The sequence below is a fragment of the Filicampus tigris genome, chromosome 18, assembly GCF_054856515.1.
Source record: "Filicampus tigris isolate MCC_2025a chromosome 18, RoL_Ftig_1.0, whole genome shotgun sequence".
NCBI classification, from domain to species: Eukaryota; Metazoa; Chordata; class Actinopteri; order Syngnathiformes; family Syngnathidae; genus Filicampus; species Filicampus tigris.
In genome coordinates, this window is record NC_141234.1 from 9,775,595 (window position 1) to 9,788,684 (window position 13,090).

Here is a 13,090-nt window from a genome sequence, read left to right on the forward strand (position 1 = left end):
ATTCTGATAAATATTGTATAAATATAGAAAGCTTTTCTTTGTTCCACACATTAAGGCTGCTACTAATGGTTTCATAATTGACTCCTCATGATTTAAGACAAAAAAAAAAAAAAAAAAAACATTTCCATCTCTTTTTTCAACTACTGCAAATTATTTCAAATTAAAAGTACAGAAACATGTTTTTTTTTTTATTAAATGACTGGTTTGGTTCATAAAATAGGCAAAGCTGTTGATCATCCTTTTTCAAAGTAAAAGCAAATTTTGAGTCGGCGATCATGGAGGACAACAGAAATCGGAGAATGTTTACTGTTGGGAAGCTGAATCTCAGAATTTGGACAGCTTTTATTAAAAAAATAAAAAGCACATAAACAATCATCAGTAATGATTATCGATTCATCTATAACAGACAATCGTGATTTTAGGTCGTTTAATGACTTGACATGTTTCGGCGTGTACTTCCGCCTTCATGTCAGGTAATTAAAAGGACCACGTCAGGTAATTAGACGACCTAAAATCACGATTGTCTGTTATAGATGAACCAACCAAAATATAGATAACAAGGAAGACAAAATGAACTTAATACAACTATTATCGATTAATCATTGCAACTCGACTATGCTAACGCACACACAGGGTCCTTGATTTGTTTACTAACCTATGCTAATGCAGCAGTAAAGTCAAAATTACAATAAATATTTGTATGAAAACCACCTCAAGGACATAATCAATGAAATACTATCAAAACTGTACCCAAAAATAAAAAAATATATAATTCCTTACCTTAGTTCCTGTGTTTGGCGTACACGCTGAACAGTAGTTCCTTGCATGCCATTCCTGAAATGTTATTGGTCGATACTGAAGACTCCCTGCCATATGAAAATATCGATTCTTTAGAAATTACACTTGTGGAGCAATAATGCTCAATTTGGACTGTCAATATCATGTGTCAAGTTTGAAAGTTGGCATTGTGAGGGAAGGCAGGAGAGCAGGATATACTAAAAAAAAAATTACAAAATATTCGTTCACAAAAAATACAAATAAGGTATGTGGTAAAATCAATTAATAAAGTCCAAAAAAGGTGAAAAGCTACAAGTCAGAAAACAAAACACTCACCACTCGAGACTATGGACATGACGATGAAAATTCACCCACACAGACTGAGAGGAAGCAGGGAACTCAATACAATGAGGCACAACTGGACAAGACGAGATGATTGGCTGGCACGAGAAACGGTGCTGTCGAGAAAAGGAGACGAAAACCAAATGAGCGGAAAACATCAACGTGGGAAAACCTGAGCAAACATGAAACAAAAAGGAAGTCAACAAGAACATACATCACGGCAGTCATGAAGTTAAATACACCGATTTACACCAAAAGTGATTCCCCTTGCACAATTCACTTATTATGTATATTTTGGGATTCATTCATTGAAGATTTAATAGATCTACCAAGCCTAACCTAATATTTATATTGGAGAATTAGGTTTGAGGTTTTTCTTATAGAAGGCTTTTTTTTTTTTTCCCCAATGAGTAAAAGCCTGCAAATAACGTGCAATGTGTTTTGTTTCCGTTCCTTTTTCAGGTGTACGATGTTCCACCCGGTCAAACGTTTGGACCACCATACCCTGGCCAGCACGGGGCTGCACGCAACCAAGATATCTACGACGTACCCCCGTCTCAAGCGGACCTCAGGACCCAAGGACAAGACGTTTACGACGTCCCTCCTTCTTCGCAAGCGGTAATAAAACGCGGGGGGGGGGGTGTCTCACTCTCATTTGCTTTAGGAAGGAAGTCACAGCCCTTAAAGCCATGATTTCTCAAGTTATTGATGCCGTTCCTGCTGTTTGTCACCATTGGCGTGGATAAATTAATAATAATAATAATACGCTAAATGTCACATTTATGACATTCTTGTGGTCACGCTGAATATAAGCTTTGCCTGCCAGCAGAGTTGAACCAAAGCTCCATGAGTGTGGTTGATTCTGTCTGAAGCCTCCATGGGAAAATCCAAAACAAAACGCTTGACTTTCCACAGCTTCTACGTTTTCATTTTTTCAGGCAGACGTCCAACGGTTTGTTTCTTATAACCAGGAATATGGCGGGTGTCGTTCCTGATTAAAGTCGAGAAGTGCATTTCAATGCTTGTGGGAATTATTTCACTTGCCTCTAGTTTAGTTCCCCGGCATGTATGCGAAAGGTCCAACAATGCTGGAGAATCAAAAGCTACATTTTGGGTGGTTTCGTGTATCGTACAGTCCCAACGCTTAACCGATAACCGATATTTGGAGCCAATATTAATTTTCAGCAAAAAGGAAAATATTGGCATCAAAATCTAAAACAATAAAATAAAACTCTTAACTTTGTTGAAACTTCAAGTATATGTTTATTGACATTTTTTCAGATTTGCATAATGTTGATTTTTTTTTAATGATTATTATTCATCTTTGCCAATATACATTTTTGGGGTAAAATTCTAACAAAATTGACTACCAGTAAATGACAACTTCAAGCTCCGTATAGTTTTCGTCAGTAAATAAAATCCTTCAAAATGACAAGCTTGAAAATTTCACTTATCTTTGTATTGATTTCAAAGAAAAACAAAAAAGTGTTCCGAGTCTCTTATAAAGTTAACTGCAAATGTAAATAAATAGCTCCTTGAAGTTAACGCAGTTTTAAATGGATTTATTATCGGCCATCCTACTTTTTAAAAAAGGCTGATGCCGATATTCGTCAAAACAATTGACTATCGGAGCCGATAATCGGTCTATCGCTGCTGTGTTGCGACCATTCCTGTGATCTAATGTCAACATCCTGCCTGTCCTTGACCCTCAGGTCTACTCGGTGCCGCCCTGCAGGGCCAACGCCGCCCAGCAGGAGGGCACCTACGATTTCCCGCAGCCTCTCAAACAGATGCAGGAGGGCATCTACGACGTGCCGCCGCCCACCCTCGGCAAAACCGCACAGAACGCTCAGTCCGTTTACGACTTCCCCCCCAGCATGGAGCCCGCCGGCCATCACCAACAACAGAACAGTAACGAGGGCATCTACGACGTACCGCCGACGGCCCTCCTGTCCGTCGGGGCGGTCTCGCCCAGCGACGTCTACGACATCCCGAGGGGCGTGCAGCTCTCCCAGCGCAGGAGCTTGCCCGCCGACCGGGACAAGGGCGTGTACGACGTCCCCGCCCAGGAATCCCGAGCCGTGGCCGACGCGACCGACGGCGTCAACCGCCTGTCGTTCTCCAGCACGGGCAGCACACGAAGCAGCATGTCCACGTCGTCCTCCTCGACGGGCACCGGCTCGGAGGGCCGCCTGGCTCTGGATGTGGACACGGCCGTCCAGAGGTTGTACCGTCTGCAGCAGGCTGTGGAGGTCTCGGTCGGGGCTTTGCATTCCATGGCGGCGTCCCCTCACTGGAGGACTTTTCCTTTCATGGAGCGCCACGCCAACGACGTCCGCACGGTGCTGGACAGGGTCCGAGCGGGTCTGGGGGACTTTATCGTCTTCGGAAAAGGGGCGGCGGCCAACGCCACGGCCCTTTCCGACTCCAGCCTTCACAGCAAGATGAGGAGGCAGCTGGGACGCCTGGAGGACTCTCAGCAGATACTCCTGCAGATCTACCAGGCCTTGGAGAATAGCGGCTGGGCGCTCAACACGTTAGCCTCCTCGGCCGCCGGCAAGCATCACAACAAGAGCGACGAGCTGGACCGCTTCGTCATGGTCTCCAGAACGGTGCCGGACGACGCCAAGCAGCTGGCCTCCACGATAGGGAACAGCGCCGAGCTGCTGTTCAGACGGACGCACATGGAGGGGTCCTTCTCCAGCGGGAGCACGCCCGACGACAACATGAGCCACCCGCTCACGTCGCCCTCCTCCGACAGCGACACCTACGGGGGGCAGACCAAGCCCTTCCCGGTGCCCTCCAGCCAAGACAAAGACAACATGAACCATAGTGAGAAGTGTGTGAAAAGCTGGATGGAAGACTACGACTACGTACATCTGCAGGTACATTGTACAGCTAGAATGGCATAACCCTAACATTATGGGGCATTTACGCTCTCCTTATATATCGATATAATGCCCCGCATGTGGGAAAGGAGAGCCCCTAGTTGCCGATGCACTTTTTGAACCATTTATTGAATGCCGTAAAGCAACCTAAAAGACAAACACAACAGGCGCATACAGCTGTTGACGACAGCTCACACATTCACTGACGTCACAAATCACCCCACCAGGCCCCGCCTCTTAAAGGCACGTGCATGTTCACTTAGGCTACGATATTGTATGTAGTGTCTTCTAGGGCCCGACTGATATGGATTTTTTTTCAAGCTAATGCCGATTCTGATATTTGGAATAAAATAACTTTTTTTTTTAGTCCCTTACCACTTCCAACAAATATATTAATTACAGGCAGACTGTTTTAAAATACTTTGTCTGTTAGTGTTTGTATACAACAGAGAGAAAAATCTGCAAAAATTGGCTGATTTATGTGACGGAAGGTAGGATGCTTCTGTTGTAGTATATAGTAAAAAGAAAATAATTAAAAACAGCCATTTTTTGGGCAAATTTTTGACTTGCCCATAGTATTTTCTACACATTTTATGCTATTGTAATAAAAATGCACATTTAATGGTTTTCTCACATGCTTGTCCTCCACTTGCAGGGCAAAGAAGATTTTGAGCGTCAGCAGAAGGAGCTGCTGGAGAAAGAAAACATCATCAAGCAAAATCAAGCTCAGCTGGGCCAGGAGCAGGTGAGCTTGGGCAACCGAAGATGAAACAAAAATGAGACGATTCAACTTTGGATATTTCAACTCCCAAAAAAGTGCAACCAAACCATGTCATTTTGTTGTCCCGAAAGTACACTAGCTTGATGCTAACATAACTGGTGAAACGCCATAGCCTTGCTCATAGGAATTAGCATGGACGTTATTATACACTTTCAATCAATCATACGTGGATTTTTGCCATTTGCTGGACAAAAAAGAAAAATCAGCCGAACTGTACTGCCTTTATATGTTGTTTTGTAACCATGTGAAGCACATTGAGTTATCTTGTGTGTGAAATGCATTATATAAATAAAGGTGACTTGCCTTGTTGCTGTTGGCCGGTGGCTAATGTCGGTCTTGCGATTTTCCCCAGATCAACCAGTTCAAGAAGCTCGAGCAGGAGGTGATCAAGCCCGTAGAGAACGACATCTCGCAGTGGCTGCCTCACGCACACCCGGGCAGGACCGCCGCCGCCCCCCACGCAGAGACGACGACGCCGTCGCCGTCCGCCGCCACGCGCGCCTGCGCGCGGGATCGCCAGCTGCTGGGCTTCTACTCGGAGCAGTGCGAGCAGCACTTTGTCACGCTGCTCAGCGCCGTGGACGCTTTCTTCAGCTGCGTGAGCGGCGGGCAGCCGCCCCGCATCTTCGTGGCGCACAGCAAGTTCGTCATCCTCAGCGCGCACAAACTGGTGTTCATCGGAGACACGCTGTCCCGGCAGGCCGCCGCCCCCGAGGTGGCCAACAGGGTGATGAACTCCAGCAACGTGCTGTGTGACTTGTTAAAAACGGTGGTCGCCGCCACCAAGACGGCGGCGCTCAACTACCCCAACACGGCCGCCATCCAGGAGATGGTGGACAGAGTCACCGATCTCTCACATCACGCGCAACAGTTCAAAGAACAGCTGCTTCAAATGGCGAAATGGTGATTCCCTTCACTGTTGTAAAAACGTTTGTGTTGTGTAAATATTTGCTCTATTTTTGTCGAGATTGTTTTATGTGGACATTTTTCATAACATTCCAGTCATATATTATGAAGCACCTTATGTTTGTTTCACCCATAGAGTGTTGTTGATGTGTCGTACTGCTGGATGTGTGACAGTAGATCCTAAACTATGTTAATATCCGTGTGTGGGCGTGTGCGTTTCAGTGGGAGATGGGATGGGATTCTCCGCAGATAAAGTAAAGACGTGTTCATAACCACGACACTGTGTTTTGCTGTTATTTACAGATGTCACATTTTTTTGTGTGTGTGATGAAAGAAGAGTCTCATTTTTCATTTGGTAGTTTCGACGTGTAGAACACATTTGGTGAGCCTTGAAAGATCAGTCAGAATCATCTAGATTGTCCAGCACTCAAGACAGGGGCGTTACCACTCTACCCAAAGAAAACTGGATGTAGTTCTGAAGAATGGGATATTAAAAAAAAAAATAAATCAAATCAACTTTTGTTCAGCCCAAATCATAACAACAGTTATCTCAATTAAGGAGAAAACAAAACATGTTTTAAAGGTGCAGTAGCCCGACACTGGATTTCGACCTACTTGAGCATTGTAGCACTTTTTAGCCCCCCCAGGTAAGACTAATGCCCACCCACACCTGGCATCCTGATAACACCACTGACTCAAGAGGTTCTTTTTTTCCCCAAAATGAAGTTCAACATCTTGCCCAAGGACACTTCGACAGCCGACAGTTTGGGCCGGGATTTCAGCCGGACGGGTTCTACCAACCGATCCACGGCCGACTTTGAAAAAAATATGCAGCCAATGTGTAAACTTTCAATAGAAAGGAAAACAAGTGTGTATTTTCATTTTTCTTCCCTGTCAAATCCTCATCACGATCAAAACTACAAAGAGTTATTCGTAGCTTCTATTCTAAAAATAACTGGTTATTTTTAACAGCGCCTGCACGATTCCTCACTTAAACAGGGTGTGCTGTACTGAAAGCTAGCGGATACTGACTAATTCTTCCTGCGTTCCTGCAGAACATTGGACGTGACAGAGGCGCATGAGGACATGATGTGTTTTGTATGTGTTCTCTGAGCCGTGAGAGACATTTTTTTCAAAAATGCCAAAACGCATGTCGCCTGGCTCGAAGACGCTCTTCACATTGGGTACATGGGAGTAGTTTTCCCCAGCGACGTGTCATAACGAGCTGACATAGAAACATCCTTTTCTCCACGACGTCTTTACTAATCCCAGCAAGTTGTTTTGTCTTCACCTCAGTGAAATAAAATGCCTCCCCCAAAAAGGGCTGCCTTATCAATGCCCATAATCACAGCGAGGACCCTCACGCCCCAATTCAGCTCCCAATCAGAAAATCTCATTAAACCTCTTTTCAGCTCGCATCGGCTGGCACTGCATGCCAAGCAATTTGTTTTTATTATCCAGCGCATTCCTGCTCGTGCTCTCCGGGGAGACGAGGAGGAAAAGGAATTTGCAAATGCAATCACTTTTTAAAAGGCTTCTCCATGTAACTAAATAGTAAGCAGAAGATGTCAGCTCAATTCGGCTTGAGCAAAGTCTGATTCGGTGCTGATTTGCTTTGCCGAGGCAAAGAGCAGCAATTTTTATTGAACTAACTGCAGGAAAATAAAGATTGGTGGCTGCCTGGCAAAGAGACATATGCGAAATTTGCCACAAAAAAAGGAATAGTATATTGATTCAAAGCAACATGGGGAAACAAAACACAAGCCACAACTGGAAACATAGCACGACTAGCTAAACGTGATTTACAACAACAACAACACGCTGAGACAGACTGAACGAAAGCAGGCAAATATTACTTGAGTTATTTATTTATTTTTTTAATGCTTAGTTTTTATGAACTTCAGTTTGTTTTTTAGTATACAGTATAGAGTTTTTGTTGGGTGCAAGATTGAAAATAAAAACAGAAAAGCCCAATATTGTGCAATAAAGTGCAATTTCAAAAAAAAGTGTGCCAAACAAACGGCAAAGATGAAAATGTACCACGGTAGCTTGATTTAGTTTTATAACCATAATATATAGTTTCAGGGTTTTTTCTTTTTTTTTTTTAAAGCCATTTTCATTATTTCGTTCATGAAAGTTTTTTTTTTTTTTTTTCAATTGTAGTTTGAGTTATTTCATTAGTTTTCGTCAACTCTAATAACCTTGCAGAACATGAAACAAAACTAAATCTAATCGCTCAACAAAATTAACCATCATGACATTTTTGACTGAAAGGCAGAGCTGGTAAACACTACCCCAACATCCTCAAGAAAAACTATTTGAAGCTTGTTTTTGGACATCTTAAGAAATACAAGGAATAATTATTACATATATAACTACAGAAGACCTACATTTTGTATTTTGCATTCAGTGGAGGAGTTATTGACTGGAGAAAGCACCATGGGGGTCATGTCAGTGAATCAATTGAGTTATTTTAGTCATGGCTGCTTATTTGACGCCAGCTTGTGTCCTTCAATGTGTGTTTATGTCGCCACGAGCTACAGACCAAACACTACTGACCTGTCTCGTTCTCTCTCTGTTGTGCCGCAGTTACACAACTCGGCGAAGTGATGTGACTACTGGCAGTTAGTGGCTGCATTTTGCTTGATCGGCTGCAGCCACGCGGCAGTCTCGACAAACTGCAAGGAGACAGCAAACAGGTGTTGAGGTGGAAATTTGCAGCGGAGGTGGGAAATATGACTGAAACGTCAGCTGCTCACCTTGTCCACAAGGAGACGCTGAATGAATGGCAGTGTCACCGTCGCGTACAGCACAAACAGAACGTGCACAGAGGCGGAGAAAATGCACTGGAGAGTGGACGTCATTTCCGTGGTTTACCACAATCATTTCCTGTAAAGTATTTGCAGAATCTTAAATTACAGCTTCTCAAAGACAGAAGAGCTGTCTTCGCTTAAAGGGAAAGGGGGGGGGGGGAGGCCCAGCTGCAGGTTCCATACCACGCAGCCAAATCTGAAGGGGAGGAAGGAGGCAGCATTACAAAGAATAGAACTGCAAGTGGATGTTGTCCCGCAAGATGCACACCCTTATCAAGTAAGTGTGGTCAGTGCATTGAAAGAATTTGCACGACTTTTAAAAATAGCATTTTTATACATTTTGGTGGTGTGTATGTAGAACGCCAAGGCACATATTTTACAACGCGGATGCATGTTAATTAAATTCTGCCATCTAGTGGAGGAAGATTTGTTCTCTCTGTCGCTAATCGCTATACAGTACATCGCTGGTATAAACACAACATAATTCAAACATAGTTAACTCCTGTATCCACGTTTTGTGACATTTAATTGAAGGAAAAATATGTCTTGACTCGATGGGTGGGACACCGCACTTGAGTGAGTCAAACCTGGACCTCAGGGAGAGCAGAATCCGCCAAGGATTTTCTGTACAATACTGCGACCTTGTGGTCACCATGTGAAATGCAGCTGAAAGGATCCCTCATTTATGAAGCCTTGTCAGATATATCTGTTTTTTTTTTTTTTTTGTACCGTTCTGCCACCATAAGTATTCTCATATATTATTTTTTATTAGAGAAAACGTTTTGTGCTGTAGTAATTACTAGTACTGCATCAAATTGGTGTTACAGTTAAAGTAACTTCACTGTTTTGTCTGTTTTTACCTGATGGGAGGAAATCTGAGGCATTTACATGAGAAGCTGTTTTTGAAAGCTGATAAGAGAAGAAACAAACAAATAAATCATGGGGACTTTACTATTAAAAAAAGTAATGATTGAAGACATTTGAACACATAACAGGACTGAGCTCAACGTGCTTGGTTGGAAGCAGCTACACCACAGAAATGATCATTATCATCAATTAAAAGGTACAAGTTCTACATTATACAGTTAAGCCGGAAGGAAAGTGGATGACGAATATCGACACGGCCTTGCTCGGAGTTCATTTGGCCTGGTTGTAGTATAAAAAGGGGCTGATGTGAAGAAAGCCACGGGAGCCATCTTGTCTGCAGTAGGGCGCGTCCGTTTGCAGCACTGGGATGTCAGCTTGGTTCGTGTGTAGCAGCATCAAAACAAACACTACACAACTTTGTCAGTTCATTGGAAACTGCTTTTCAAGTGTATATCTATATCTTTTTTTTTTTAAGATCTAGTATGAGCTGTTTTACCCTTCTGGAATGAAGCTCTATTTCATGTCATCCACCAGATAAGTTCATCACTGGGTTAACAACTCTCCTTTCATTGTAATATAAGAAGGTTGTCCACAGGTTGTCTGTCTACTTAATAAAGAGTTGACATCTAGAAATGGATGGCGCTGCAAATGGCTTTTAGTTCTGGTCTCCACCCGAGTGTCAGTCAGGAAAGGTCCTCGTTTAGTGTAAGGTGTGTGTGGTCAGTGGGGATCTACTTGGTGCTCTCCTGGGAGGCCACTCTTTGGCGTGCAGTCCTGGGACGGTTGCGTGCGGGGACGCTGGGGACGCTGGCGGCGCTCTCGCTCTCGCTCTCGGATGGCTGCGCTTGCGCCCGCGGCGCGGCCGCGTCCCCGACAAGCTCACGCAGGAATTTGAACTTGGACAAGAAGAGCTGCCAGACCACGTACCAACCTGAGACGGAGACGGACAACATTGCAATGTGAAAGCCAGGCCATCATGCACACTCGTGTCATATCGGTTTGATAGTTTGGTACGTACTGATTACACAATGGAGACCTTTTGAATCAAGAGTGATGGCCAGAACATACATTTAGAAATAAATGGTCTCAACAAAAAAAAAATCTGATTTTAAACAGACATAACATTTAACATATGCGATTTTATTCACGAGTAATAAAAATGCATTTTGTATGTTAGAATATACCTCAGAACTTTGATACAAATGTTAGTTTAAAGATTACCAGTACAGCTAATAAACGCTTTATGATGGTGATGCTAACTAAAGGTTATGTAACAGTTAAACGTTGTATAATTGATTAACTGTTGGGTCTTTATACACCAGATTCCACATTCTTCTTTGTCTCATGTTTATTTTTTCCATCATATCTGTGTACCCCTTTAAAATAGTGTCCCCTAGTGTTCAGACTGAGCCCACATAACTGAAATGCCTTGTCTTACAGGCTAAACTTTAGTGAAATTAAGACATATATCGCAAATTCAGTGTAAATCTAGCCAAAACCTGTAATTATCTTGAACTGTACTCATAGAGTGTCAACTGTCAACATAAGGTTAGTGTCATTATTTGTTAAACATACGGGGGAAAAAAAACACATTTCGACAACAGAAATTAGTTGATTTTAATAATTACACACTAATTGTGTGTGAAAGTGTGTGTGGGGGGGTGGGGGGGGGCTTACTGTCACACATCAGAGCCTATCACAAGAGAAAAGCTTTCATCTTAAACATCCAACGATCTGATTGGACGTCTGCAAAGTGTGCTGTCATCGTCAAGATATTGTACTGTACAAGCGTTGACATATATAGCCTTTGAGTATTGTAAACCTTTGAAATGCTGTAATGTAAATTCGACATATCGACATTTAAATTCAGATTATGAAAAAAAAATGGCGTTAGTATGATTGCTTTTTGATGTGCATTGGCACAATGAAAAGGTTCATGGCAGTATCACATTAGTTTCAGTGGTAACTGGCACAACAGCACGAGATAAAAATAGACTCTTGGGCAACAACGAAACTTGTAAATGACTGCTAATCCTAGTTTCAAGATGACACAATCGTCTAAATGTTCATTAACAATGACGCACATTGGCCTTACTGTAAGCCAGCGGGTTATGTAAGTTCAACATGAAGATTGTGGTCCTTCCAAACTTACCGCACAACATGAAGATAAGAACACAAAGCAGCGTGGCCACAATGACCAGCAATGTGAGCCCGACACTTTGCCACATCTTAGCTGGTCACTTGGTCTGGCGACGAGGAGGGGAGTAGCAGCTTATTTGCCAAAGGCCACCATGGAAAATGCAGAAAAAAAACCATATAGCAGCAGGTTAGCTCCCTCACGCCGCTAGCCGAGACGAGTGAGAGACAAAAACAAAACTGCGGCGCATCGCAAACTCACTGTAGCCTGTTAGCATGTGGCTACCGCAATTAGCTTAAACGTAAACTACAGCAGCTTTCACTTCTCACTTCTCTATTTTACAGTAACTGGGCCCAGCATATTAGGGACCGCCGTATTTGAGCTACATAACTGCAGAATGTCTTCGTTTTGCTAGCTCTTTAATGAGTAATAGTGTTGACAGTGGACTGACACTGCAGCTGCGCTGCGTCGAATTGGCTTCTGGGTAATGTAGTTACTCAGTCAAAAAAAAAAATTCAACTATATCTGAGGGGAAAAGCCGAAAGGATAACAACAACATTGCGGTACGAAAGGCCTTCCCAAACAAAAACATACATAGATTTTTTTCCACTGGAAAAAAACATTAGAAGTGACATGGAAGAATACAGTATATACCCAAGTACAAACGTTTCCATGATGCAACGTCTGATGCCTTCGGCAATGTTCATTGTGATTACCTTCCATAAGTTCCTTTTTAACAGGTCATGAATATCTAGGCATTAAAAAGTATGTGATTACATACATAACATTTAGGAGTGCACAAATTTAATTGGCATGAAGATTATGAAAGGATCCTTGGAAAACGTTCCCCCTTGTAGAGCCGCTGGAGAATTTTGTGACTGTATACATTACTAGTTTGTATTTGCAGCACTGTATACAAAAACTGTTGTCCATCCGTAAACTTACAAACTTGACAATTCATGGTGTCTGTCTCAACAACTGATTAATCATGTGTGTGTGCGTGCGTGTGCTGAAAACCAAACATTAAGTCTTAAATTGATTAAAATCCATTCGTAATTGCATTTATTTTTATATATTTGTAAATTGTATATGCCTTCTACCACTTTGAACTGCCAACGCAGCCTCACTGCGCGTTGTTCCTTGACTGCCCAGCAGGCGGAGACATTAACGAGTTCATATATAAAAACTATATATGTGCTATAAACTATATATGTATGGATATGCAGTACCGTGTACATTATTTCGTGAAATTCTTCTCAAGCAGCAAGCCCAGATTCCTAAGTAATCATGATAATACACATGATAATAATTGTGGGAATGTAACAGCAAAATAGTATTTGTCCCTCTGGGATCATTTAAGTGCCATCACACTTATAAACCCTTTAGCCATCATAACCGCAGGGTAATAACTTGCCATAAAATTATCTTCCACTTGATTTGTAATTCCTAATTCCTAGCAAATCATCAGACTAGCACATAAATACAAGAATACAATCACGTCAACACACATGTCTCAATCATTGTGACGCACACGAGGGAGAGAATGTTTTCACTTGTGCACACACGCAGTCCCGAAGAT

At 42.7% G+C, this 13,090-nt stretch overlaps 2 protein-coding genes across 3 annotated transcripts in view; one reads left to right on the forward strand and one right to left on the reverse strand.

The window, feature by feature from the left end:
* nedd9 (neural precursor cell expressed, developmentally down-regulated 9) overlaps nucleotides 1-5,972 on the forward strand; it is a 28,096-nt gene extending 22,124 nt beyond the window's left edge. Inside the window, exons 4-7 of the mRNA XM_086014595.1 lie at nucleotides 1,582-1,737; nucleotides 2,832-4,004; nucleotides 4,663-4,752; nucleotides 5,141-5,972. Of these exons, the coding sequence (XP_085870721.1) occupies nucleotides 1,582-1,737; nucleotides 2,832-4,004; nucleotides 4,663-4,752; nucleotides 5,141-5,695 (1,974 nt within the window). The 3' untranslated portion in view covers nucleotides 5,696-5,972. The remainder of the gene's footprint in view (nucleotides 1-1,581; nucleotides 1,738-2,831; nucleotides 4,005-4,662; nucleotides 4,753-5,140) is intronic.
* Nucleotides 5,973-9,440: 3,468 nt separating this feature from the next.
* On the reverse strand, nucleotides 9,441-12,103 carry smim13 (small integral membrane protein 13). 2 transcript variants are annotated; one of them, XM_086014607.1, is made up of 3 exons: nucleotides 11,773-12,103; nucleotides 11,527-11,645; nucleotides 9,441-10,305 (listed from the first exon to the last, which is right to left on the reverse strand). In XM_086014607.1, the coding sequence occupies exons 2-3, from the start codon at nucleotides 11,600-11,602 to the stop codon at nucleotides 10,106-10,108; spliced, it is 276 nt and encodes a 91-aa protein (XP_085870733.1). In that variant the 5' UTR covers nucleotides 11,603-11,645; nucleotides 11,773-12,103; the 3' UTR covers nucleotides 9,441-10,105. The 2 variants fall into 2 exon arrangements, with proteins under 2 accessions (XP_085870733.1, XP_085870732.1); XM_086014606.1 differs by having other exon boundaries at nucleotides 11,527-12,080.
* Nucleotides 12,104-13,090: the final 987 nt, after the last annotated feature.